This window comes from Papilio machaon, chromosome 9 (assembly GCF_912999745.1).
Source record: "Papilio machaon chromosome 9, ilPapMach1.1, whole genome shotgun sequence".
Taxonomy (NCBI): domain Eukaryota; kingdom Metazoa; phylum Arthropoda; class Insecta; order Lepidoptera; family Papilionidae; genus Papilio; species Papilio machaon.
Genome location: NC_059994.1, coordinates 4,292,186 through 4,319,005, shown reverse-complemented (window position 1 = coordinate 4,319,005; position 26,820 = coordinate 4,292,186). Strand labels below are relative to the sequence as shown.

Sequence of the window (26,820 nt, the reverse complement as noted above, 5' to 3'; positions counted from 1 at the left end):
AGGGGATGTAAAGGAATGGTGGGTTTCCCTTTTTTGTATATCCTATCCTCTGTGCTACAAAGGTAAGCAACTCAACTGCAACCTTTTAATATATTGCAGACTAGCGGTCGCCCGCGAGTTCTGCGCTGAAAAAAGTAGTCTATAATATGTCCGCGTGCCTCAGCTACTTTCCAGTCAAAGTTCCGTCAAAATCGGCCCAGCCGTTTCGGAGATTATCCGGAACTAACGCCCATTTGTGAACAGTCAAAAATTTTCATAAATTTTTCGGTATCAGCAACGTAAATACACCATTTGTACGAAATCTCTTTCCTATTTTAGCAATTTCAGGTAACCTCTCGTTCGTCTACTACGTTGTATACTGTAAAAAAAGGCGGCGTAAAAGTTGTAGTGGCATGGAGCGTGTTAAAAGAGCGCTCCTGTCTACGGGAAATCACCGCAGGCTTACATCTCTGAATAGACTTTCACCCCTCCTTTACAAAACGATGCTCTTAGAGACAAATCGTAGCTACTCACATACCACTCTTAAAATAGTTCCACCTACAAGAGTAAAGTTATACAAAGTTCACATTACTCGGGCTTTTTTCACAGTTTGTATATTTTTTGTATGGTTGAGGCCGCCTGTATTATCTCAACGTGTTCTCCTCAAATCAAATTATTGTTTTATATCGAAGTTTTTAATGTCGGCGATTTTGATTCGAAACATTTTGAAACATCCAGAAACAAACATTTATGAAATGCGATTGTTTCAAAGGTATGCTGATATGGATTCTTTTACATTTGATTTTATAGAAATAACTAGGTGTCGCCCGCGACTCCATCGGCGCGAAATAAAAAAAACTTAGTAGCCTATGTGTAACAGACTATGTTCTACAGCAATGCCAAAATTCATCGAGATCATTTGAGTTCTGGAGATACCAACATTCGTATTTATAATATTAATAAGATTGCAATAACGTATAAGTTATAATTTGATTCAACTGGATTACAGCATGTCTGTTGCATGAGATTTTTTACATGAATCTGAATAGTTTTTCCACGCTGATTTCAAAAATATATGCCGTTTTTATGAAGCAGCTCTAGTTTTGGAGTTACGAAGTGACAGGGTTTTTCATTGAAATTGCACATAGTTTAAGTATAAAAAATTCATTAAATATATTTATTCAGAACAAAATTTCCTTTTTTTGGATTTTCTAGAGTGAGATGTATTATGAGTAATATTTTGAATGCTCCAACAATAATCAGCCATCATATGTTCATTCCAGTACCCCTGACATCTCTCCGAATATACTGGTGAAAGCGCTTTCCTTGTTCCTCGCTCAGGTCACCGAGATTTTCAGGAAAATAGTCAAGATGGCTGTGAAAGTAGTGAAGCTTGATACTCGTGTTGCATCCAAGCCGCTGGAAGTGTATCAGCAACTGTTCAACGTGCTGAATGTAGCCGTCAGACTTCCTATTGCCCAAAAAATTTCTCACTACACAAGCAAACTCTTCCCATGCACATTTCTCGACAGCTGTCATATGGTTGATAAATTTTTTATCATCTATCAACTTCCTGATTTGTGGGCCATCGAAAATACCACCTTTGATTTTCTCACTACTCAATTTTGGAAACACTTTTTCAATGTATTTGAAACATTCGCCATCTTTGTTAAGAGCTTTTACTAACTGTTTTATCAACCCCAGTTTTATATGCATACTGTGATGTTGATGTGTCACTAATACTCAAGACTGTTCGTATGGCAGATTTTAAGTTTGGATATATCCACTTAGAGCAATTTTTGTGGTTTATTCCTATGATTTTCGTTAAACAGTAATAACAGTCATCATGATGGTTGGATGGTTCACGCCAAATCATAGGAGCTTTGTACTTAAAAGTGGGTCTTTTTTTGTTTCCCCACAGTCGCAAAGATTCAACACAACTTTTGCATACCAAACTTGGTATCCAAGGTTTGGCGTTTGACGGCAATGGAAACCAAAAGTAGTCGAAGTACGACTTTTTCACAAAGTCCGACACATTTAAACGAAATTTTTGGAACATATATTCTCCACAAATAACACAAAAACAATCAGGATTATTAAACACATCCTTCTTGAGGAAGACATAATGAAATTTATAAAGGAACTAGTTAAGTTACACCGCTATAGATAGAAACTACCGACTACTTATGTAAATTCAACCCGGTACCTGTATCTCACTAACTAGAGCTGCTACAAAAAATCTGAGGATAGATTTGAAATCAGCGCACCCAAATTAGTAAACAACAGTAGAAAAACTTCATGCAACAAAAAAAAAGTTTGATTTTGTTGTCCTGTGTTATTAATGATCTTTCAAAGTTAATTTTTTTTATTTATATCCACCTCGTGTATATTTAACATTGTTTCCTGTGTTCATGCTCACTCAAAATAGTAATTAATAGCCTACTCAAAGCTGTCGTTCAACATTCGACAGGAAGCTCAGAAGTACACGACCTATTTATTTAGTCCGACCCAAGTCGATCGACGTACGATTTGACCTATTTATGATATTTGCTCACTGAATGCTTTACATCGTACATTAGTCTTGTAATGTACCAAATAAATATACAAATATAAAAACAGTTAAGTAATTAAATGCAACAAACACAATACGCACATAAGAAGGTCCACTACAAGCTTTCGACTTAATTGCATAATGCATTGTGGGAATCAAAACTTGATGAAATGGGTAGGAAATAAACATCCTTGTCTGTACGATGAATGAACACAGCTATCGTTGGAATGCACAATAAAATATTTTAAGAATACGCGCCAACCGGATCGTAGTACCGTTAACGTTAGATTTAAAAAAAAAACACTATCGACTTTTCGATTTCGTGGAACGGCTGTCTTGAATAACACCGGAAGTTGAAACTTCGTTCCAAAACATTGCAGAGCTAATTTAAAACCTTTTTTAGACAAAATTCGCGTTAGTAGGTTTTTGTTTTTAAATGTGCTTTTTCGTCGATTATAAACACCAATTGGTAAGACTATTTTAAAAATAGGTGCACTCATGTAACGTTTGTACTACACCATTAGGATAATAATTCTATTTTTAGTGATATTCATGAATTTAAAATTACATAAATGAATTTAAAATATTAAAACTGTTCAATGTTGCACTCAGCTCTCTGTTGTTATCAAGATTTTTATTTTTGCTTTATCTTTATTCATGATTTGTCTTTAGATCAGATAAACTGCAGTTTTATTATTTGTATATGTAATATTTAATGTTATTATAACAGTACCAGTTTTATTTGAGACGAACTTAAATTTGTACATTTTAAAGCGCCCAGAAATTCCAGTTACAAAGTCGTAAGCCAATACAGAGGTTTCGTCGATACAGTAAAGAGAATGGCAGTTAGTTTTTCATTGAAGGTTTTCATCTGGCATAAGATTACTTGTAGTTCCATTTAATTACTCCAATAGTAATAGTAAAGTATTGTTGATCGCAAATTATAGAATGTAATAAAACGGTTGAATGGCAGTTTACAAATATTGATAATGGGATCGAAGATTTTTGTCTATGATATGTAATATTACATATAAGCGATAATCATGTAATCTACAAGGGGTATACGTTTGTTAGCGGTAACTACCGAAGCTAAAGTTGTATCGGCTACTGACCTAGATTAATGTTATGTAAAACAGCGCTTGATAAGAAACAAAAAGTTTATAGCAACACAGGTGTCGGAACTGACCACAATCTCTAAACAGGTCGTTGAACTTCATACTGTCACTAGATCGATGACGTCAGCTATATAAGAAAAATTATTGTTCTTGACAAAATAATTTTTGAATACAATATACTATTAATAAATTAGGAATACTTTTTCCAACGAAAAATAATAAGTTTGTTTTTGATTCTAATCAGCTTACGCCGCGCCGTCGAGAGAAGAGTTCTGATTGGCTTCAAAATAATACAATCAGAGAAACATTACTTATTGACATAGAATCGTTACAGGCTTATTACTGAATTTATTAATTTATTGTACTTTGAAATAAACATTTATAAATAGAATACAATACAAACTATATTTACAATTACACAAAGTTTGCACCATAAATATTAAAACACAGATTCATAATATCGGTTCACGCTTTTATAACGCGTTTATAATATACGATCCAATATGGGCGTTTAAATAGTACGCACGTAATACGCGCGCCTGCTTTATGAGTTTCGCTTACGTACATACAGTAAGGGCACTTCGCGGTGTTCCTCTTACAGAAAAATTGCCTTGCCGTGCAACGTGACAAACTCCGCTTCTTACAAAATAACCGATTAGGTAGCAGTGAGTTGCGCAAACGAAGTCATATTAATAAAAAGCAATTTGTGGACACATTTAAAAGCTGCGTCGTATTAGTTATTCTGTCAGCATCGTTGCCTTAATGCTTACGAATAGTTCAAATGAATGTCGCTTTTAAAGTGGAATACCGTCAGATTCCCCGATAATACCTACATCGGCCAGATAGTTCTGAACAGTTGATAAATATTGGCTACATATTCATTGTAGCTAATGTTTCTCAACTACCGCTAATTAAGAGCAAGTACCAAACGCCAATGACTATGCGGTACAAGTTCCAGATTTCATAAATAAGTATATTATTCTCCTTTATTAATTTATAACATTTTTATTATAGTAGTGAAGGAAAAGGCGAAGAATTTTTACAATATTAAATATTAAAACGTTCTTACCCGATCCGTCGTAATGGACATGAATTTCTTAACATTTATTTAATATTTATCTTTAAACTTGAAACCGCTGCGCAAAAGCGAGCTCGAGAAAATAGAGGATTTATTATTAATTTATTTTCTTTGCAAAGTAAACACGAGTCTTTAATAACAAGAACACAATAAGCTAGGTATAAGAGAAATCTATTTTATTACGTGAAAATACAATAAAGCTTTTCTTCGAAGAAAGTTCTTTGAAGAAAACAAGAAAGGAGAGGTTTTTGTGTAATTAGTAATGTCATAAATTTTTATAAGATGGAGAAATAGAATAAATTAAATTCAGCTATTCAGCTAACTTCGAGAAATGTGAAACACTTGCTCCGTCTATTACAATTGTAATAAAATTCTTTACCTTGATCTCACCACACGAGATTCTATAAATTCATTATGTTCACGTATTTCAGGATTTGTTTATCGAAAATTATGGTTAGTCTGACCTTGCGCTGTGTGTCTGCATTGTTTTGTTTATAACTATGAAACATGGTGGTACGGTGATAAATTACTAGGTGGATATCTCACGTGGCTGATATCCGAATAACCGAACCGGTCGGCCTACAGCGCTATATGACCTTCGGCCCTTACACACAGTAATTTGTAGGTCACAATTCATGTCATTCGGATAGTACCCTTTATGGTCATCTGACGCTTAAGTTACGAAACAATGATTGTTATAACCTATCATAACCGTATATAGTAAAGCAAGCTGTTTTGTAAAACTTCTTTTGACTGTAATGTAACCAGATATTAAAGGTTACGTTGAGCTTAATATGAAACGTTTATTTGTATTACGTAGCATTTAATAATGAGGTCGTTAATAAGATTTCACATCTACTGCTTTTAAAGCAATTTTTTAATGGTTCAATGTAACGAATGATCTTTTTGTAAGGTTTTCTGATGCAAAGTTCTGACGTATATTTTATACACATACCTACTATGAAATAGCAACGAATAAAGTTTTTATCGTGTTTTTTATGTATGTATAGTAAAGTTATTGTTTGTATTTTATGTTAAATATTTCAGCGCGATGTGAATATAAATACATAAATATTTTGCTTACAGATAATTAGTAAACAGGAAAATTACAGCATTCAAAGTAAATCCAAAAAACATAATATGGCGTAAACATGAAGCTTTAAACAATGTTTCATATGCATAAGTCTAATGTGATAAACGTTGGAAAATGAAGGTTTTTATCTTATTTTGGAAAAGTGGTACTTTTTCTTGTTTTTAATTGTAATTGCTAAAGTTCAATTTAAATTTATGATCTACAAATTATTTCGTAATAATCTTCGAAATGTGCAACTCTTTGTAAAAAATTTGCCACTGTAGGAACGGTTGTTACTTAATGAGAATTGGGACGTTTCGTGGGAACATTCATTGAGCACGACAGACGCACATTGTTCTCTTCAGGCTTAAATTTACTCTTTGACCCGGAACCCTCCAATTACTTTGATTTCCGACTTTCTTCTTTAATAACATTTATTTTATGTAAATAGCACTTTATTTTATTGTATTTCTAATTGCGAACTAGTTACCATTTTTCTACTTTTGACACGTCATTGTGTTCCCGTTTTCGTAACCAAAATATAATTTTGCAACCTGTATTTTTTGTTGCAGTTTCTATCTATAGTCAGTAATCATGGTATTATTGAGTATAAATTCTGTTATAAAAGAATATGATGATGTTCAACAGACATTCCCGATATCCCCGAGGACATCAAAAAGCTGCGCGCGCTGCAGATCGCGGACTTCAGCAGCAATCCGATCCCACGGCTGCCGGCAGGCTTCAGCCAGCTGCGGGCGCTCACCGTACTTGGCCTCAATGACATGTCGCTCACCAGCCTGCCGAGCGACTTTGGAAGGTACCTACAACATAACGCAAAGTACAGTGTCGGCTAAAATGAAAACAGGACTTAGATGTCGACAAGACGTAGAGGATATTAGGGTCGGGCACACTCCTATGCGTACATTCATCCACTTGCAAATATAGGTGATCACAAGTAGGTACTATGAGGCGCCACAAAGGTTGAATCTTACAAAATTCTTTTCAAGATAAGGAACTTGGTATTGTGTCAATAGTTATCTACAATGAACATTAAACTTGATGACGTTGGCGTTATCAGCAGATTTTTTAGCATTTAAAAGCAATGGATCTCCTTTCTTTTTTGTAAAAACAAAATAGGTTAAGTTCATATCAGAAAATAGATTAAAACAACATTTTAAGTAGAAAATTACGGAGACAGAAACTCATTATAATCCCGTTGATACTCGAAGCATCCTACGTCATTAATTTAACGCCTACGAGCACTTATTACTTTATTTATAGATAGTCGGTTCTCACAGTTATAAATCTGTAATTAATCACGATTTCTTCAACTTCACATTTTATTTAAAAAAAATTTAATGTGATGAACGACGTTTTTGTAATTTTTCCAAAGTCTCGTATTATCTTTATCACATTTGTTTGCACCTGCAAACAACAAATGTATTGTTATTTTGAATATTAAAAGCTGGAAAAATACAAATGGCCGCAGGATATTTTTTACAAAGCTCTTGTTTTTTTGTTTCGTATGAACGTTATATTTTCCGGATGTAGTGATGCAAAACCACTCTAAAAGCGATAGGAAAACGAACGCAAAACGAAGTCTCTTGCTGTTCAGATTTTGATTGCTATTTAGTGCCATTTAATGCTCAAAGGCAAGCTGTTACACGATATAGGGAACCGTTATAATAATATGCTTGTAGTGTACTTTAAGTATCGAAAAGAATAATTGTCCCAAAGGAAATTTTAAAAATTATCCTGAAATAATAATGGTCACTTTTTCATATTTGTACACTGTACATTTATTTATCGATGCATACTATATGTATAAAGCTTGAAAAGTTTTATTTATTACATCTGAAATTGATAGGTTTCACAAGAGCATTTTTAGAATCTGTTTACCAATTTGTTGTCTTAATATCGAATGTTCTAATGAAGATTCGATATTAACATCATTAACTTACATAATAAAAGCAAGTCACGTCTAAATGTTACTGGCTAAGTGCTGTTTGCAGTCAGGCGAAAACGAAAGTTAGCTGGAAAGTTTCGATTGACTCATGAATTTTATCGGAACCAGACGTAATACAAATAGTCGTGCTTTTTAAATTAATTTCCAAATCTCTCTTTATGTCCAATTAGATTACTGGAGTTCGACGTTTTTGAAGTAAACCGTATAATAGTGCCGTACATTAAGAGGTTTTCTTTATTGCACGATTTTATTCTCTGGTTTTGTCTTTATTTTAATTGCAAAGAAGTATGTATATTTGTATCACTATCAATTGTCTGAGAGATTTTTTGTACGCTACAAGGCCGTTTTAATAATTGCTATATTCTTTAGTGGTCGTCACCACTATTGTTAAAGCACCTTTTTTATTTTGTGGCTATATATATGCGAGGAAGTTGATACTTAGGTACGTTAAAATCTGTAGTCTTTATAAAACAACAAACGGTTTATCAATTCTGAACGTTATTTCTGTTTTTAATGACAAAATAATTTGTTACTTGGTGGTTGCTGAATTCAGATTGAATAAATTGAAGTCAGGGAATAATCAGCAATTACTCTTCCATTTACTTAAAAATATAATATCAGATTTCATTAGGCCCGGCGATTTGAGTCGCTAAGCAACTGATGCAATACAATATCATAAAGGTTTGTACACATCGCGCGTTGCCGACATTTTATTCTTTTATCGCCCTCACCAGTCGCTCGCAACCTGTTAGTCAAGATCGTCGTGAAAAAGGTCGCTGCGATTTTATATATGGCTGACTTCTAGTCGCTATACCTGTACTGATGATATGCGTCGACTACTCTACGGAACGTGCTACGTGATTTTCGCGATTACATTCAACGACTTACTTTGACTTGTGTAGAAAGGTCCTTATCCTTTGTACAAATAAATTCACGTTCTGTGTAAAACTAAAGATTTTCATTGAGTCAATTTAACATTGACATTACACGTGTTAAGGCATTTCATGTTTCTGTGTAATAATTTGTTGCATAAGTTGGATAAACTGGCATGTGATTTATTAACATCTGGCGTGCGGTTCGGCCATTAATGCACCTATTTGTGAGTTCTCCGTTATCGTAGGAGTTAAACCATCATGTCTTTGAATAATGATAATTTTATTGTCCCATCGTTTATTTATACTTAAATATTATAGTAGCGGACGGAGTTGTTGATCGTAGTGACTATTCGTTACTACTTAAATGCAGGGCCGGCGTTAGGGTAAGGCGCAGTTGGGCGATTGCCCAGGGCGCTGGACAGAACGGGGTGCCACAGATCTGCGAATTACAATGTCTTACATAACCCTATTAACACCCTCCCCTGAAGGCATAATAAAAAAGGGCGCCCTAGAAATCTCTCCCAGGTCGCTAGTAGAGCTCAACACGTTCCAACTATTCTGTAACAGTGAATAACGTAACTTATATTGGTGAAGAAAAATATAGGAGTAATATTGTGCGTTTAAATATCAAGTAATGCACGATATAATGAAGGGACGTAGGTGAGAAACACTATAATCTTACTTAATATAATAAATGGGAATCTTTCAATGGATGGATCGACGGATGTTTGTTAGAACGTGTCTCCAGAACGGCTCAACAGTTCTCGATGAAATTTGGCATAGATGTAGAACATAGTCTGGAAGAACACGTAGGCTGCTTAATAATATTTTTAATGGTCAACTGATCAACGATCTATTGTGTGGATCCATACGGTACAGTTTAAATGTTTTAATAAAATAATAATATCGACGGACCTGAAGTTTTTATCTCGTCAATTGCTCATTACGACAGGTCCGTTAGTTGTCATGTCACGGTGCATTGACTTTGTTTTTGTCGACATCACTAACTAACGTTTGCACTATAATTTTAATTCCTTCTGTAACGTTACAATTACCGTAAAGCCTTGATGTTCTCAATGCTTTTAATACCGTTTTTTTTTTTGTATCCTTTGAATCAAAATTTAGGCTAAAGGTTTTTTCTCTTCTTTACCAAGCTAAAAATGTTTGATTTTAAAAGGGTTCTATAAATAAAAATGTTTCCTGTTGCTAAGGATTGGATAATCCTAAGGATTGAAGAAAATTAAAATATATATTTTTACATTCCAAGTTTTATTCATTCCTGTCAAAAGCCCTTAGACAAATTGTGTAGTGAACTGGACTGGAACTGAAATTTTGTGCAATTAAATTTAAATTTAAACAAATTGTAAACTGTTACCGTTTTATTTAACCTTATACAGGCCTTTATGACATCAGTTTAAAATGGAATAACTTACGTTATTTGTTGCAGGACTTAACACGTTCAGTGTCACCGACTTGCAAAGCGATATCATGTTTGTATGAAAAGTTGTAGTGACTTTGAACGTATTAAGGAATACGAATCCATTCTAAGAATTAATTTTACTAATAATGTTCTTTTTACTTCATTTTCCTTTGGTTTCTTTGTAAATTAGCAATATTTGGTATTTTCAGAGCATAATTCAATTCATTATTTCTGTTCATCTCTTACTCAGTTGATTAAAAGTAGGCAACGCATCTATGGGCAGCGGTTACTTCGCTGATTTGGCGAATTCCGGTGGCCGCTAAAACAATTTAGATTTCTGTGGAATTTATGTGATAAGCGATAATACAGGGCGTGCCTCAAGACTCATTTTGTGGCGTCGCTCCTTATCTAGTTCCAAGCTTTTATGCAACGTCGGCTTACGTTGTGACGCGTTGATTAAGTCCCATGAACACGAACTTAGTACTTGAATGCTTTTTGCTCGTTTGCCACCTTATGATATATAAAAAAGCAACACATAGTTGATTATGAATCTGTTACAATATTTTTTTTTAAATAAATCTTTATTACAAGAGTTTGTTGCGTTAAATACTTAAATGTGTTTACTTAATACTCATACAATTTGGTGCATTTGAAGCGTTAATACGCAGCTCCCGGTCTTTACGGCGAAACTGGTTTTTAACAGTCGTAATAAACCTAATTATGAGATGTGAGCTGATGCTATTTAACTGGATGCGGTTAAATATAATGTTACTGTTAAAAATTGTGGTGTTTAATATTAAACAGCCTGCCACCCACTGCGAAATCTGTTACATGTTATTTAGAACTAGCTGTCGTCCGCGACTCCGTCCGTGCGGTGTATAAAAAATGTTTAATAGCAAATCTGTTCTTCCAGACTATGTTCTAAATTTATGTCAAATTTCAGCGAGATCCATGAAGCCGTTTTGGAGATACCTTCTAACAAACATTCATCCATCCAACTATCTAAACATTCGCATTTCTAATATAAGTAAGATTAATAAGATGTAAGATTATTTTAAAAGAAAAAAATTAAGATGTGAAATAGGTTGAAACGATGACTCCGGTTTCTAGTTTCGTTTGTTTACAACAAAATTTAATCTTTGCTGCTTAACACGTTCAATGCCAATATGATTTTCACTTACTTATGTGTGGCACTGAACGTGTTAAAATATGAAATATTTCTACGTTTATATAAATGAAAATAAAAGGTTATGTAGCTGGCTTAACACATGCTTGTATTGTACTCGTGTAGGTGTATTTAACCGAGGTGATTCAGCGCAACTATTGTGCTAAATGAAATGCAAAGAGATCTAAGTACTTTGACATGTGCTTAGGAATGCAGCGTCAAGGCCCCGCGCGTGTGTCCTGGGCTACGTAAACTGCGTACTATTAAATATTGTTTAGCGGTGTTATTAGTTACGGCGGCTTACTACGCTAATGTTCGGTGACCTTATTGTTTTTAAAGAAATGTTTTTCAGTTTGTTTTTTTAGCGTATGGAAATTCCGTATTCAACTGTGTGTTTCCATTGCCGATGTTATTGTAATTTTTAAAGATATTTCAAATCTTACTATTATTATAAATGCGAAAATTTAGATGGATGGATGGATGAATGTTTGTTTGAAGGTATCTCCGGTACGGCTGAACGGATTTTGATAGAAATTTGGTATAGATGTAAAACATAGTCTAGAAGAACACATAGGCTACTTATTAAGTTTTTTTCTAAGACCGCGCGGGTGCAGTTGCGGGCGACAGCTAGTGTATTTGTGTGTCTTGTTTTTTAGAATGAAAGACGGAGTAAAATCTTAAGAACATAGAAGTTATAAGCCTTTTCATATTACAGGTTACAGTAGTGATGCAACGGATGTCTGTTTCCGTTTCCGCAAGTGCGGAAGTTCCGCGTGCTTTTCAACATCCGTTTCTGCTTCTGTTTCCGCAACTTTTATAATGGAGATAAAACGGAACTTTACGACGGCTGAGAAATCCAAATGCGCGGCGCGAGACGGGCAGTCCGTGCGCGGCCTTTCGGCACTTGTCGCATTTGTTTGTTTACGTACTATTTTGTGAATTTAAGCGCGTAATATTTTCTGCTGCTGTTTGAAACAATCAGTTTCTCTTGCTGGAGTAAACTGTCTAGTTGTTGTCCATATAAAATTTGACAACTGGCAAAATGTGACTATTTCATACTTACGAGTTATTAAATGTACTTTTGAATAAGTGATAACCATGTAATATATCATCATCATTATATAGTTAGAAATATATTTGTCGTTTGTCAACACGAGTGGTTTGGCGAACTTTAATTTGTAAATAGTGTAATTTTGTTTCCTGAAAATAAATTTAAAAAAACGCGTATTTTAACATACATACATTGCGCAGTAAAAATACATACATTGAAGGCTAAAGGACACCAATATCCAACGCCTTAATAAATTAAAAACGAATACAAACTGTTTTTACCGAAAAAAATATTTTTGTAAATATGTTTTTTATTATTATTTACACTTCTGTTTCCGCATCCGTTTCCGTTTCCGTTTCTGCTAAAATTTATTTTTGACATCTGTTTCCGTTTCTGGTTCCGGTAAGACACTTCCGTTGCATCACTAGGTTACAGGAAATAGCTCCAAATTGTAGTAGTCATAGCTTTTGCTATTAAATTTTTATAATATCAGAATACGTGTCTATATTTTAATTCCTCTGAAAATGAACTGCTTCACTTGTTAATTATCTTAAACAACCTCCAGCCTTTTATTTGTTACTTAACAAACAAGGCTATGCTATTTTTATAATGCCTGCATCGACCGGTTTTCTACATTAAGAGTAGTGTAATGAGAATACCTCTTTTAGTTTAATACTAGCTTTTACCCCCGACTTCGACCGCACGTGCATTTAAAGAAAACTTAATAAGTAGCCAATGTGTTCTTCCAGACTATGGTCTGTGCCAAACTTCATCGAAATCTGTTAAGCGATTTTGGAGATACGTAGTAACAAACATCTATTTATCTAAACATTCGCATTTATAATATTAGTATGAAGTAAGTAAGTAAATAATTTTTAATTTTTATTACCGTCAAAAAAATAGGAAGACCTCTTGAATCGATAGTCTGTTGCCTTACTAGGTCGGTTCGATCAGGAAACATGATATTAAATAATAGTCGAGATGTAATACTTCGTTTTGCTTGATGAAAAGCTTGCTAGGTAATAACTAGTAACACATTGAGATCTCCAACACATTTTCAGTTTTTCACTGTCTCGTCCCATGTTGAGAGTATTGTAATTAAAAAAAAAAGTCTTAAAAAAAACGTCTTAAACAAAATAAATCACACTTTTTAATGTTGGAACAAATTGCGTACGTGTCAACGTTAAGTGGTATGCCGCCGTTTCATTTCAAAACAGGCGAAGTGTTATAAACAAATGTTTGACATATTTTTTTTAATATCTCAGAATTACGATTTCGCGGTAACGTAACCCGGTTTCTTTAAAAAGCTTTGAACTCAACAAGTTCAAAGCATTTATTTCATATCAGTGGAAATCTTACTCTGAATAAAATTGTTGGGTTGTACCTATATTTCTTTTTATATAGTTCGAGCTTGTTCAACTGCAGTTTAAAACAAATTAAAATACATGTTTGAAAAACATTATTCCATTTGATACGTGTTATTAATGGCTATATAAAACCGTAATAAGATCTTATTATACATTTATGGCGAAGTATCTTCAGTGTGTTCCAGACAGTGTTATAAATATTATACCAAATTTCAACAAGATCTATACAGTAATTTCAAAGAAACAGCCATCCATCCATCTTTCTAAATTTTCGCAGTTATAATATTAGTAAGATTTAACCTTGCGATTGCTATCGAGTTATTAAAGCTCAGTATCTTTTGGGATGCATTAAGATACAACTACTTGTAGTATTTACAACCTTGTTTATAATTTATATATTAACAATTACTTTACAGAATTATCTCTATTATAAATAACAAATGTTTGTAAATGTAAATAATATCATGCGTTATATAATAATTATTAGTAATTTGAAATAATAACGTAGAAAAATTACTAATTATACTGGAGATCAAATATAGTTATTATGTATCACTTTATTATATGAGTGATGCAAAATACGCAGTAACTGTATTCCATGAACGTGCACAAGTTACCAAGTAATTACTTAAGTTATTGAGCTTGCTAACAATAACGCTAGTTTGTAACTACTATGAAATAAATACAAAATAACTTGCTGCAGAAACATACAAAACTACACAAAAGAAAATGAAAGTTGTGAATTGATACAGTCTATCGTAACCACATTCCAATTTAGAAAAAATACATTACAATTTTGCTGGATTTATTTGTATTAGGATAATCAGAATATTTAGTACTCCAGCACAGGCATATTTATTTGTTTATTTTTCGGCCCTCAAATTCTTTGAAAAATTGATGTAATTTGTTTTTCTACGGGTGTTTCCGAACTGAAAATCCCTCTTGACATGGGCACGTTAAACTTTAATGAAACGAATGCTATTATATGTCGACAAGGGAGACGTAATAAAGCTGCGACTTTCAGATGCATACTGATTTATTTATACTTTATTTATAACTACCCTTATAAACAATACCGACAACCCCCTTTTAAACAAAAACAAAAAAAAGTACAACAATATAGAAAAACAGGAAAAAAAAAAAATTATATATTATTTAAATTATACTAACACATGCCTTATAAAACATTGTAGGTAATTTTTGTAACAATACTCTTGGGGTATGAATTAAAACAATGAAAACCTCTTTGTTTTTCAAAGAAATATTTTGTTTGTAACATGTAAATTATATAGGTAATCAATAGCAGTTTCGGTTAGACTTTAACTGTATTAAAGTGCACACTACTATTTTTTACATTTATATGTATATTATTTATTTGTTCATTACTTCCATTGAATATTTTGTTATAACATTATTTATTTTACTACTTTCGATACAATATGAAATAAACTATCTAATACTTACTAACTAACTAATAACACTAATAATAACTAACTAATACTTACTAATACTTATCACAAAAATTATATATATTAAAATAAAAGTTTACGTTTTTAAGCTGTTAACAGTTAACTATAAAACTTTAATGATGTAAAATTATAATAAATGGAAAAAGAAAACGAGAACAATTATACATAATCTACAGAGAAGCTATATACTGTGAATATGCCTTCTTAGCCATATTAAACTATTATATCGGCTTCAATTACAATAATATAAAGTTAATACAAAATAATTTTTATGTACGAGTATATTCCAATTACATTGATGCTGTGCCGGGCGCGGAGTATCCCCACCGCTCAGGCTGCCTCACGGTCCTGCCAGAACGAGTTGTGATTTGGTTAGGCTGATGTGAATATGCCGGCTGACAACTATTGTTAACTGTTATGTCGTCGTAAGTGTCGCTATTTGAGTCGTTTAATGATTCATAATTTTTTAAACTTGTATTAAGATTTAAATGTCTACGGTTGCGAATTAATGTCGTACCATTGTTCAATTTTATGAGATAAGACCTCTTACTTAAGATTGCCTGTACGACCCCGCTTACCCATTGCTTATTGAAACGCACTTTAACCTTTTGACCTACAACTAGGTCACACATGTCCTTAGCTCTTTTATCGTAATAATATTTTTGTTTTAATTGTCTATCAACTAAATTATTTCTTACGTTCCTGTAGATGACAGGGCGAAGTAGACGAGGCTGGTAAGGAATTGTTGTTCTTAACTTCCTACTGAATAAAAGCTCAGACGGAGATGGTAATGTTGTACTTATAGGTGTATTTATATAATGTAGTAACGCAAGTCTAAAATCAGTCTTATCTAAACGGGTCTTTTTCATAATGTTTTTTATAGTTTGAATTGTTCTTTCAACTTGCCCATTCGATTGTGGATATCGAGGGGATGATGTTATATGCTTAAAGTTCCATTCGCGTGCGAAAAGTCGAAATTCTTTAGAATTGAATTCAGGGCCATTGTCTGACATTACTGTTTCAGGAATTCCAAACCTAGAAAATATATTTTTTAAATGATTTACTATAACATCACTTCTGAGCGATTCCACTTGAACTACCTCAACAAATTTACTATAATAATCAACGACGATTAAATATTTTTCGCCCTGAAAATGAAACGAGTCCGCCCCTATCTTCAGCCAAGCCCTATTTGGTACCTCATGCGGTATTAAAGTTTCTTTTTGATTTTCGTTTTTAAAAGTAAGACACGCTTGACATTTACTTATGTAATCTTCTAATTGACTATTTATGTTCGGCCAAAACATGCTCTCTCTCATTATTAATTTACATTTTTCTAAACCTAAATGCCCTGTGTGTATTTTTTTTAGCATCTCATCTCTCATGACTTTTGGTATGACGACTCTGTCGCCTTTCCAAACTAAACCGTGTGCAGTTGATAACTCATCCCTATAACACCAGTAAGGAGAAACAATATTATTTAATTTTTGTTTATGCTCGGGCCAACCATTTTTAATAAGTTCTATTAATGTCTGCAATTCATTATCGTTTTGTGTGCAATACTGTAATTTTACAAAATGAGAATCTGTGAGTGGATTCGAAGCTATGACCGCAGAGACGTGCGCTTCGGTGTCCAAGTAATTACTCAATTGCGCATGACTCACCGGCTCCGCGTCGCGCGACAATGCATCGGCTATGAACAAATATTTACCGGGCTTATATTTTAATGTGAATGTGTATCGTTGAAGACGCAACAACATTCTTTGTAGCCTGGGGGGTGCCTCAGCTATGGGTTTCACTATAATGTGCACTAAGGGCTTGTGATCTGTCTCAATCGTAACGTCACATTTACCAAAAATGTAAGAATAAAACTTTTCACATGCAAACACACAGGCTAACAATTCTTTTTCAATTTGAGCATAATTTTGTTCGGCTTTAGTAAGCGTACGAGATGCATAACTAACCGGTAAATTATTTTGTAATAAACAAGCACCCAGACCGTTTTTACTCGCGTCCACCGATAACACTACTGGCTTATTGACATCGTAATATTGTAACACAGGTGGTTTGGTAAGACACTCTTTTAGAACATTAAATGACCTGGCATGATCTGGCGTCCAGTGCCATTCTATATCCTTTTTTAACAACTGTCGTAGTAAATGTGTTTTATCTGACAAGTTTGCAATAAAGCTACCGACGTAATTAACCAAACCAAGAAACCTTTTGACATCTTTTTTATTTTTTGGAACCATCATTTTTTTATCGCGGAAGTATGTGACTCGTCGGGATGAATCCCATTTTGAGTGATTCTATGACCTAAATACTTAATTTCCGTTAATGCAAATTTACATTTTTCTTTGTTCAACTTCAAATTAATTAATCTACATCTATCTAGCACTCGCTTTAACCGTTCATCGTGTTCATACTGGGTTTTACCATATATTAATAAATCATCGACAAACAAACACACACCTTCAATGTCATCAAAATTTTCATACATCTTTTTATGAAATACTTCTGACGCTGACGAAATCCCGTACGGTAAACGTAAAAATTTATATCTACCAAAAGCTGTATTGAACGTGCATAAATCAGCGCTTTTTTCATTTAATTTTAATTGCCAGAACCCATTTTTGGCGTCTAATGTGCTGTAAAATTTTGAACCTGCCAAATTTGTCGTGATTTCGTCTAGCGTGGGTAAGTGAAAGTGTTCCCTTTTAATTGCTTTGTTAAGATCCTTAGGATCTAAGCAAATACGTAAATCACCGTTTGGTTTCCGTACGACAGTCATGCTACTCACCCAATTACTCGGCCCTTCTACTTTACTTATAATTTTTTGCATTTCCATCTCATTTAATTTATTTTTTACCTTTTCTTTAATGGCCACAGGCAACTTTCGCGGTGCGTGAACAACCGGACGGACGGATTTATCTATAGCTATTTTGTATTCACCTGGCATACATCCTAAACCTTCAAATACGTCTTTATATTCGTGCAGAATTTTCTCCTTAAAATTATCATTACTTTGTTTACTTATTGCTAATGTCAGTTTTATTAAATTTAATTCCTGACAGGATTGACAACCTAAAATTGGTGGCGAATCTACATCGGCTATAATAAAATCTAAGATGTAATTAACATCCTTGTACTTGACTTTTATGTTACACCGACCTACAACTTTAATGTCCCCGCCGGAATATCCGCGTAATTTAACTGCACTTTTCATTAGACTGTCACTTGTCATACCTATCTTTTGTAAATATCTTCTAGGCAGCACATTCACATCAGCCCCTGTGTCTAATTTAAATTGAATTTCATTCCCGTTTATTAATAAATCTACACACCATTTGCTATTGGGTTCATGAAAATAATAAATTACCTGGTCAGGGGACTGGTCAGCCTGTGGGAACTCCGACTGCACCTCGTACACATTGTTGCATACTCGCGAAAAATGATTTAAATTGTTACAATTAAGGCATCTCCTTCCGTACGCTGGACACTGATTATAACCATGAGTTATGCCGCACTTCATGCACTTTGAACTGTTATCACGTCTCATATACTTATTGTTCGAATTTACATTTTCGTTATTAAACGTCGAAGACGTAGTACGAAAATTGTTTGACGCAGAATGCATGCCGTAAACGCCGCCGGGGCGTGCGGGCTGGCAACGCCGCGATGTACCGCCGCGCCATGGCACGCCGCGAACACCGCGCCCGCGCGCTCGCCCTGCTTCCGCTGCGCCCGCACGCTGAAATCTCCACATTGCGTCACACTCGTAGTTTTCATAACAGATGTCTTTATTTTCATTACGTTTGTTTACTTCGTATGCATTATTTTCTTCGGTTTTACATTTAATTGTTCCAGCTTGCACTTTTGATATTTGGGCAAGATTACATATATCTAATGTTTTTTGAAGAGTTAAATCCGGTTCTCTTAACAAACGTTCTCTTAATGAATTATCTGTAATCCCACAAATTATACGGTCCCTTATGAGGTCGTCGCACAAGTTCGCAAACTCACAATTTGCCGCCATTTTCTTTAGTTGAAAAGCATATTGTTCGACAGACTCATTATCTTGTTGTTCTTGCGTAAAAAATTGATGTCTGAGCACTGTAATATTCTTTTTGGCCTTGAAAAAGTTATCAAATTTTTCTATTAGTCTCCCTAAATTTGAAAAAGTCTCGTTAAATTGGTTGTATACTTCCCTACACTGTTCGCCAACCAAATGCAAAAATATATTAATTTGAACTTTTTCACTCTTCTTCGCTAATTCACAGGCTTCGTAATAAATAAGGAATGCACTTTTCCATTTTTTCCACTCTTCCGATAAGTTTCCTGATGTTAAATTGTCCAAATTATTAGTATAACAAAATGGCGACGGTGGAGGGAGTACGGCTTCCATTTTTTTGTTACACGATTGTTATTTAATGTTCCTATATTTTATTTGTCGCTAATTTCTCACTATAACTGCACAATATTTTGTCCACTTTTACTTTTAAACTTTAAATCGATAATCCTACCGACTGCGCCATGTCGACAAGGGAGACGTAATAAAGCTGCGACTTTCAGATGCATACTGATTTATTTATACTTTATTTATAACTACCCTTATAAACAATACCGACAATATTTGATACTTTTATCATTTAATTTACGAATAATGAGTCATACGCATAATCGCAGCAGTCATTATTTGAATACGGCGATGTCTCTGTCACTCTATTGTTTCCAAGTTGGACAACATATAGAATGTCACGCTATGACGAACCTTCAGATTATTAGGCCAAGGCGTTCTACAAAAAAGTTATTTTGATATATGAATCCTAATACGGTCCATTAGTCATGACGGTGCTCGATATTGTTATGCAAAGCGCATACGACGTACGATTTAACCGAAGCGCAGTTTATTAAGAAAACACCATGACTAACTTTAACTGCGTCAAAGAAAAATTAAAATAGAAGTTGCACTCTAGATACTTTACATTAAATCAGTAATCTTGCTAATGTTATAAATGGGAATGTTTGGATGTATGTATGGAGGGATGTTTGTTGGAAGCGATCTCCATAAGGGTTGCATGGATCTCGCTGAAATTTGGCATAGATATAGAACATAGACTGGAAGATACATAGGCTACGTTTTTTTTTTCATTCGGCCCGAAGTAGTCACTTGCGAGAGTTATTATTAAATGTACGAATATTTTTCTGAGATATTTTAAATTATCAAGTGAAAAAAGACAATTTACAGAATGAAATGGTTTGTGATATAAAAAAAATCATGTTTGGTCTGATTTTAATCAACTTATAATTTGTATTCGTTCATCTAGTTGTGTACATGGAACGTTTAATGTTCAAATAAAAGGATTTAAATGAGCACGATGTACAAATAACATGAATAAAATTAAAACCACGTTTATTTTTTTAACAAACTTATACGAGGTAGATGTTGATTATGGCTTAAACCAAATTAACTACTTGTATTATATTAACAATTAAATTAATTAGTAATTAACTTTTTCTTCCCTCAAAAACAACGTTGAACGAAAATTTTGAAATAGCTTAATAGAATTAATATGCCTTATTACATTGTGTTTTATAGGTGGGAACAAAATACCCCAGTTGTTGTGCATAGCTGGGGAAAACACTGAAGTCCGCCACGTAACTACAACATTAACTAATTAGAAAAGAGTACTTTTCTCGTCGTTTTGCTGTAAGGTTTCCCACAAGTACGTTACTACTGCATTCACGTAACTGTATTCAACTTAAAGCAGTCTCATTTATTTGCCTTCATTTGGTTTTGTTTACAAAAAAAATTTTATGTAATCTCTGTAACCGTGGGTTTCTGAAACTAAATTCGTTTTAATACGTATAGTTATCTCTGTTTGGTCAAAGATAATGACAGGGATGACGATATGTTTCATACAGATTTTTGTCTCAGAAACCAACGGTAAATGGATCCACATATGGATCACCACAACTCGCGTACGTTTGTTAATTTAACAGAAATTGTACTAATTAACTGAAACAACCGAGATATCTGTGTATCGGACTACGTGGTGAAGTATGCTCTTGGCCTATATTTACTGTTCTTATTATTAGCTTTAGTTAAATTCACTTCCAAGGCTTATTAAAGCTGTTACACTTACATTGTTACAACTATATTCCTCTTGAACTATAATAACGAACTCGGCATATTTTATTTTATGCTTTAATATGCGGTACATTTGTAGAAAGATTTAACGTTCAGCAACAGTTATAATCATGAAATGTCTAATGCGTAGAATAGCAACAATTTAGTACCAATTACTAAATCATTGGATTAGTTTAGGTGTTAGTAAGTTTTAGGGCATTCCGATACTTATACTTATAAATATTTTTAAATACATTTTATACTTATTCTTGTCAATGCTTGTTGTGTGAAAATCCCGACAGGTTATAAATTGTTTTCAGCCAGTTAATTGTGTTTAACAAATTAAATGTTTATTTCCAGCCTGATGTCATTACAATCGCTTGAGCTGAGGGAGAACTTGCTCAAATCTTTGCCGGAGTCACTTAAAAATCTAACCAAATTGGAAAGGTTAGATTTGGGCGACAATGAAATAGAGGAGTTGGTAAGTTTTTTTTATTTTAGAATAAAGTAATGTTCAGCAAAACATTATGCTTCTTTTAAAGTTATCCTAAGTATAGCTAAGCTAAGTTATAGCTACTTTATGTGATTTATAAACATGTTTATATTTTTAAATAATTGTCATCAAATTATTTTACAATGCTTTGAAAAGTACACCAGGCATAAATGGGACGGACTTCATAATATTCCGTATAAAGTTTTAATTTTTTGAAGTGTACTAAAAGGAAACAAAAGGTTCATTATTATTAAAAGTTTAAAATGCTCGCTGCATTGTTGTTAGATTGTCGTGTTGTGGGAGTGAATTCGTAATAAATAGCAGCACGACTTGAAATGAAATTAAAAACTTCCTATTACTCAAACCGTATAGAAAAATAATTGAATTGTACGCGTAAAATTTAAATTACATTAAAATGTTTTTTAGGGTTAGTTAAATAAATTATTAAATAGTAATTACACAATGTTTAATGAAATTCATATATCAATCAATACAAGTTCAGAGGACACGGAGAAAGACATTCAAAAAATAAAAACCCAAAATTTTCGACTCTATTTAAATAAAAACTGGTTTTACATACAAGGCGAGGTATAATAAATTAAATGTTTGTTGTTTCAGCCGGGGTTCATCGGTGAGTTACCAGCACTAGAAGAATTATGGCTAGATCACAACAAACTGCAGTATTTACCACCGGAGATCGGCAACCTCAAGGCGCTTATATGTTTGGACGTCAGCGAGAACAAGTTGGAGAAACTTCCGGAGAAAATCGGAGGCCTTTGCTCTCTGACCGATTTGCATCTGTCACAGAATATGCTCGAAACTGTGCCGGATGGCATCGGAGATCTGTCTAAGTTGGCCATATTGAAGTTAGATCAGAACCGATTGCATACATTAAACGAAAATGTCGGAAGGTAAGTCAAGTTCTAATCTGCTTACTTTCATTGTTGGTAAGAGTTAATAAACATATTTGTGTTACACTGTTTCTAGTTTTATTTTCTAAGTGATAACAATAGTTACTACCAGGTCTAGTTTTTAATTTAATTTGATAATGCAACTTGACGCTTATTATAGTACTCCTATATCTTAATTACTTAATATTAAGTTATTCTTTCATAGTAATGATTTAAGTAACAATTTTCCAGATGCACGAACCTTCAAGAGCTAGTGTTAACAGAGAACTTCCTAATGGAGCTACCGAAATCAATAGGCAATCTCAACGAACTGACAGTATTGAATGTGGATAGAAATTCATTAGCAGATATACCTATGGAGATAGGCAATATGACGCTGCTGGGTGTATTGAGTTTGAGGGACAATAAGCTGACAAAACTGCCCAATGAGTTAGGGAATTGTAAATCCTTACATGTTCTGGATGTCAGCGGCAATCGGTAAGTTTGTATCAAATCTGCAATCTAATATATAAAATTCTCGTGTCGCGGTGTCTGTGGTTAAACTCCTCCGAAACGGCTTGACCGATTCTCATGAAATTTTGTGAGCATATTCAGTAGGTCTGAGAATCGGCCAAAATCTATTTTTCATATCCCCCCCCCATTTAGTTTTTTTAACTGCGCGCGGACGGAGTCGCGGGTGACAGCTATATTTTTATAAAATTCTAGATATTTTAAAGTCTAATAAGTATTAGGAATAATCAGTTATATTTGTTCGTATTACAAGTAATAAACAAACACACAAACGACATAAAATATTTGACATAGATTTAGTTGATGATTGACTCTTGACAATGCAAAACAGTGATAACTGCAGGATAATGTTTATCTTATTAAAATTAAACATGTCTCCTTCCTTCTCTATACAAATTAAATTAAAACGAAATTTTCCTAGTTTTTTTTTGTATTAACTTTTTTGTTTCTATTTTCCAGGTTACAATACTTACCGTACACCTTGGTGAACTTGGAACTGAAAGCGGTGTGGTTGTCAGAGAATCAAGCGCAGCCTCTCCTCACCTTCCAGACGGACAGGGACGAGGCGACAGGGGAGAACGTCCTCACTTGCTTCTTGTTACCCCAGCTCAGTTACACACAACAACCAGGTATGAACCTTATTGTACTGCACATAAAGCTGTTTTTGTTTTCGTTTGCTTTTGGTGTCGTGTTTGACCTAACGATGTTGTTTTCATATACTAGCCCCCCTTTATGTATTTCTAACTGTACTTTATCTCTGTTTTAAATTTCGTACCAGTTTAGTCATACCGAAGTTTGTGGTACGTACCATATTAGTACGATATTAATTTCTCGAAGTATTTGTTTATAGTGTAATGTATGAATACAACATTGTATGGTATGGACGCCATTTAGCATACTAAATATCGGTTATGTTTATATTTTGAGCAGCCTTAACATAATTGAATATGTATTTAAATAATTATTTTCTGATAAAATCACATTGAATTTAAAATCCTGAACAAAGTAAATGATTATATTGAAGTTGTGAACTTTTTATGCAAATCAAGAAATCTTTACTTCCAGTATTAAGTAACATCATAGTTGACTATTAGTTTATAGACTAGTTCTGTCGACCATCATCCGAAAGAGAAATTAATAGGACGGTATGTGAATTAAAGTTAATACAAGTTTAAAATGATACAAGTAGTATGCTAAATGTTGTAAATGTTAAGTATTTTGTCCGTTGTATAATATTTTATTTGTGCTTTTTATGCTTTTGTTTCATTGTGCGAGTTACCACGGATGCTTATAAGACTTTATCTTATCTATTTACCGGTAGTAGAAAAATTGAGAAGTAAAAGGTTAGCGTGGTATGGGTATGTTACGAGGAGGGAAGAATCGCATGTGGCAAAGAGTAGAGGTAGGCCTAGGAAGAGATGAATGGATTGCGTGAAAGGTGACATGATCAAGAAGGGGGTGACAATGGAGATGACGGAAGACAGATTAATTTGGAGGACGGAAACCTGGTGCACCGACCCTACGTAAGTGGGACAAGGTCAAAGAGAGATGATTTCATTATTTTGTATATAAAATTGTTAAAATTACTCTATACTTTTTAAAAAGTGTTATGGAAATATAAATCAGGTCATATAAGCAGCCGTGTCTCAGTTTTGTTTTTGTTTTTGCCGTGTAAATATACTAAACAAATACTTTCTACACTTGTCACAACAAAATTAGAGTTGGATCACACGTCAGAGGTCGGCAGTGTAACGTGGTTCAGGGATCACAGATTTAATTCACAGTCACAGGAGCTAGATAGGATAAGAGGTAAGTACCGTTGAGTGTTATACACGTTTTCAAATATCTTGGTGGCTCGGAACATCTTACTAGTCGCTGCTCAGAATACTTTTTTAAGTGTAGCGGGGAGAGGGTACTACGCTGCACACAGCTCAAGGTCAGCCGCTAAGATATTTGAAAAGACATATACCTTAAACTTAACTGCCTTGACACTTTCATTGGCACATATTATTGTTGTTTCTGTTTTGTTAAAAGGAATGACAATATTTATTATCCAAGTGTCATGGCAGTGAATTTCTACAGTTATAAATACAGATATCAAAATATACTTCATTTATTCTATAAATATCAATTATTGGATAGGAGAATTCTTTTTTTCTTTGCCCGCATTTTTCACGCAATTTTTGTTAAGCACAACCGCACTGGTGATAGTAAAATGCTTACGTACTATAAGTTATTTATAGAGCTAAATTAGATGTTTTACTTAAATCTTTGTAAGAGGAAACACAAAAAGAATTTTAGGAACATAGAGTGGCCTAATGTGTTATAACTATCTATTCAAGAGTATTTCACAATTTAATTATTTTGTCGTGAGATAGGAAGCATTTTTATCATTGAAGTCACTTTCTGTTAGGATATTTAATTAAATGTATTTTGTCTGCTTTATTCATGTTTTTATGTTTGTCGTTGTTGTGTTGCTCTATGTATTAGAAAGGGTTGTATTCGTAACAAAATCCTAATTGACTTCAGTAATGTGCTCCCGGTATGTATTTTCACCAAAAAATAGTCATTCATAAAAGAAAATGTTTTAATACATTATACGTAGTATACATACAATTTTGGACCTCTTGTGACTTGCGTTTGGCTGCACTTTCACAGTCACTAGCATTGACAAATATAGTGGATGATTTATTTTCTTGTAATACATAAGTACAAAATGTAATAATATTTGTACAATTTAACAGAATCGAGCGCATCTCGCGACCACGACTCTGATGATGACTGGGAGGAGAAGGAAGCATCGAGGACTCACTCCGTCAAGTTCACAGAAGACGTTTCCGAAGCTAGAGAGGTGAGGCTATGCTGTTGTTACTTATTCACACTACGTAAGCGCTCCGGCGTCACTCGCTTCCCACGAACATTGTCATATGTGCCAGCAATACACAACTTTAATACACGCGTCAGAGATAGTTGTAGGAAAACTAGATCCTGGCTTAGGAGCAAAGTACGTATTTGCTCGAGACACCGAGCTTATACCGCAATGAGCTCTTTTCTTGTAGCATTAGAGTAAGTTTTCCTTTGTATGGGAGATTTAAATATACTAGAAATTTTATTGTTTTGTAAATGCAATGTGTATTTAAATCCTCAATTTGCACAAATTATGTTAAACAATTTTTTTTTGTACAGTGTATAACAACAACAGATTGAACAGTATTATTTGTTTTAAAGTTTATTTTATTGTAATTTAATAAAGTTTGTCTTACTATTATTGTTTTATTTTGTATTATTAATTTTGTTACTTTGTGTTATGAATTGTTACTAACTGGATTTTTCTATAATTTTAATTATTTGTTATTTGTATTAATACAATGGATTAAATGCTAGCGCACTCTCAAGGTCATCGCCATTTTCAATTCAATTCATTTTAATTTCGCATTTTTATTTTTATTTTATAATTATTTTATTAAAATGTATTTATTTGTTCTTTTTCCAAAAAGAATCTATCAAGTATTACATAAAAGTATACAATATCAGGCGTGCGCTAGTATATTTAAATTTTGTGTGTTTTGTGCCTAATTTTTTGTGTGTTTTATAATTATTTATATTTCATACTAAATATTAAATATCCCTTTATTGTGTTATCATGTTGTGTACATGTTTTGTATTTA

General features: G+C 33.6%; 1 protein-coding gene across 1 annotated transcript in view; it reads left to right on the top strand.

Annotated features, from left to right (window-relative positions):
• The window catches only part of LOC106718518 (protein lap4), a 90,955-nt gene that overhangs the window by 20,467 nt on the left and 43,668 nt on the right, over window positions 1-26,820 (top strand). The window contains exons 3-9 of the mRNA XM_045679214.1: window positions 6,444-6,612; window positions 21,599-21,719; window positions 22,350-22,642; window positions 22,874-23,119; window positions 23,612-23,781; window positions 24,872-24,961; window positions 25,897-26,003. Coding sequence (XP_045535170.1) covers window positions 6,444-6,612; window positions 21,599-21,719; window positions 22,350-22,642; window positions 22,874-23,119; window positions 23,612-23,781; window positions 24,872-24,961; window positions 25,897-26,003 — 1,196 coding nt within the window. The remainder of the gene's footprint in view (window positions 1-6,443; window positions 6,613-21,598; window positions 21,720-22,349; window positions 22,643-22,873; window positions 23,120-23,611; window positions 23,782-24,871; window positions 24,962-25,896; window positions 26,004-26,820) is intronic.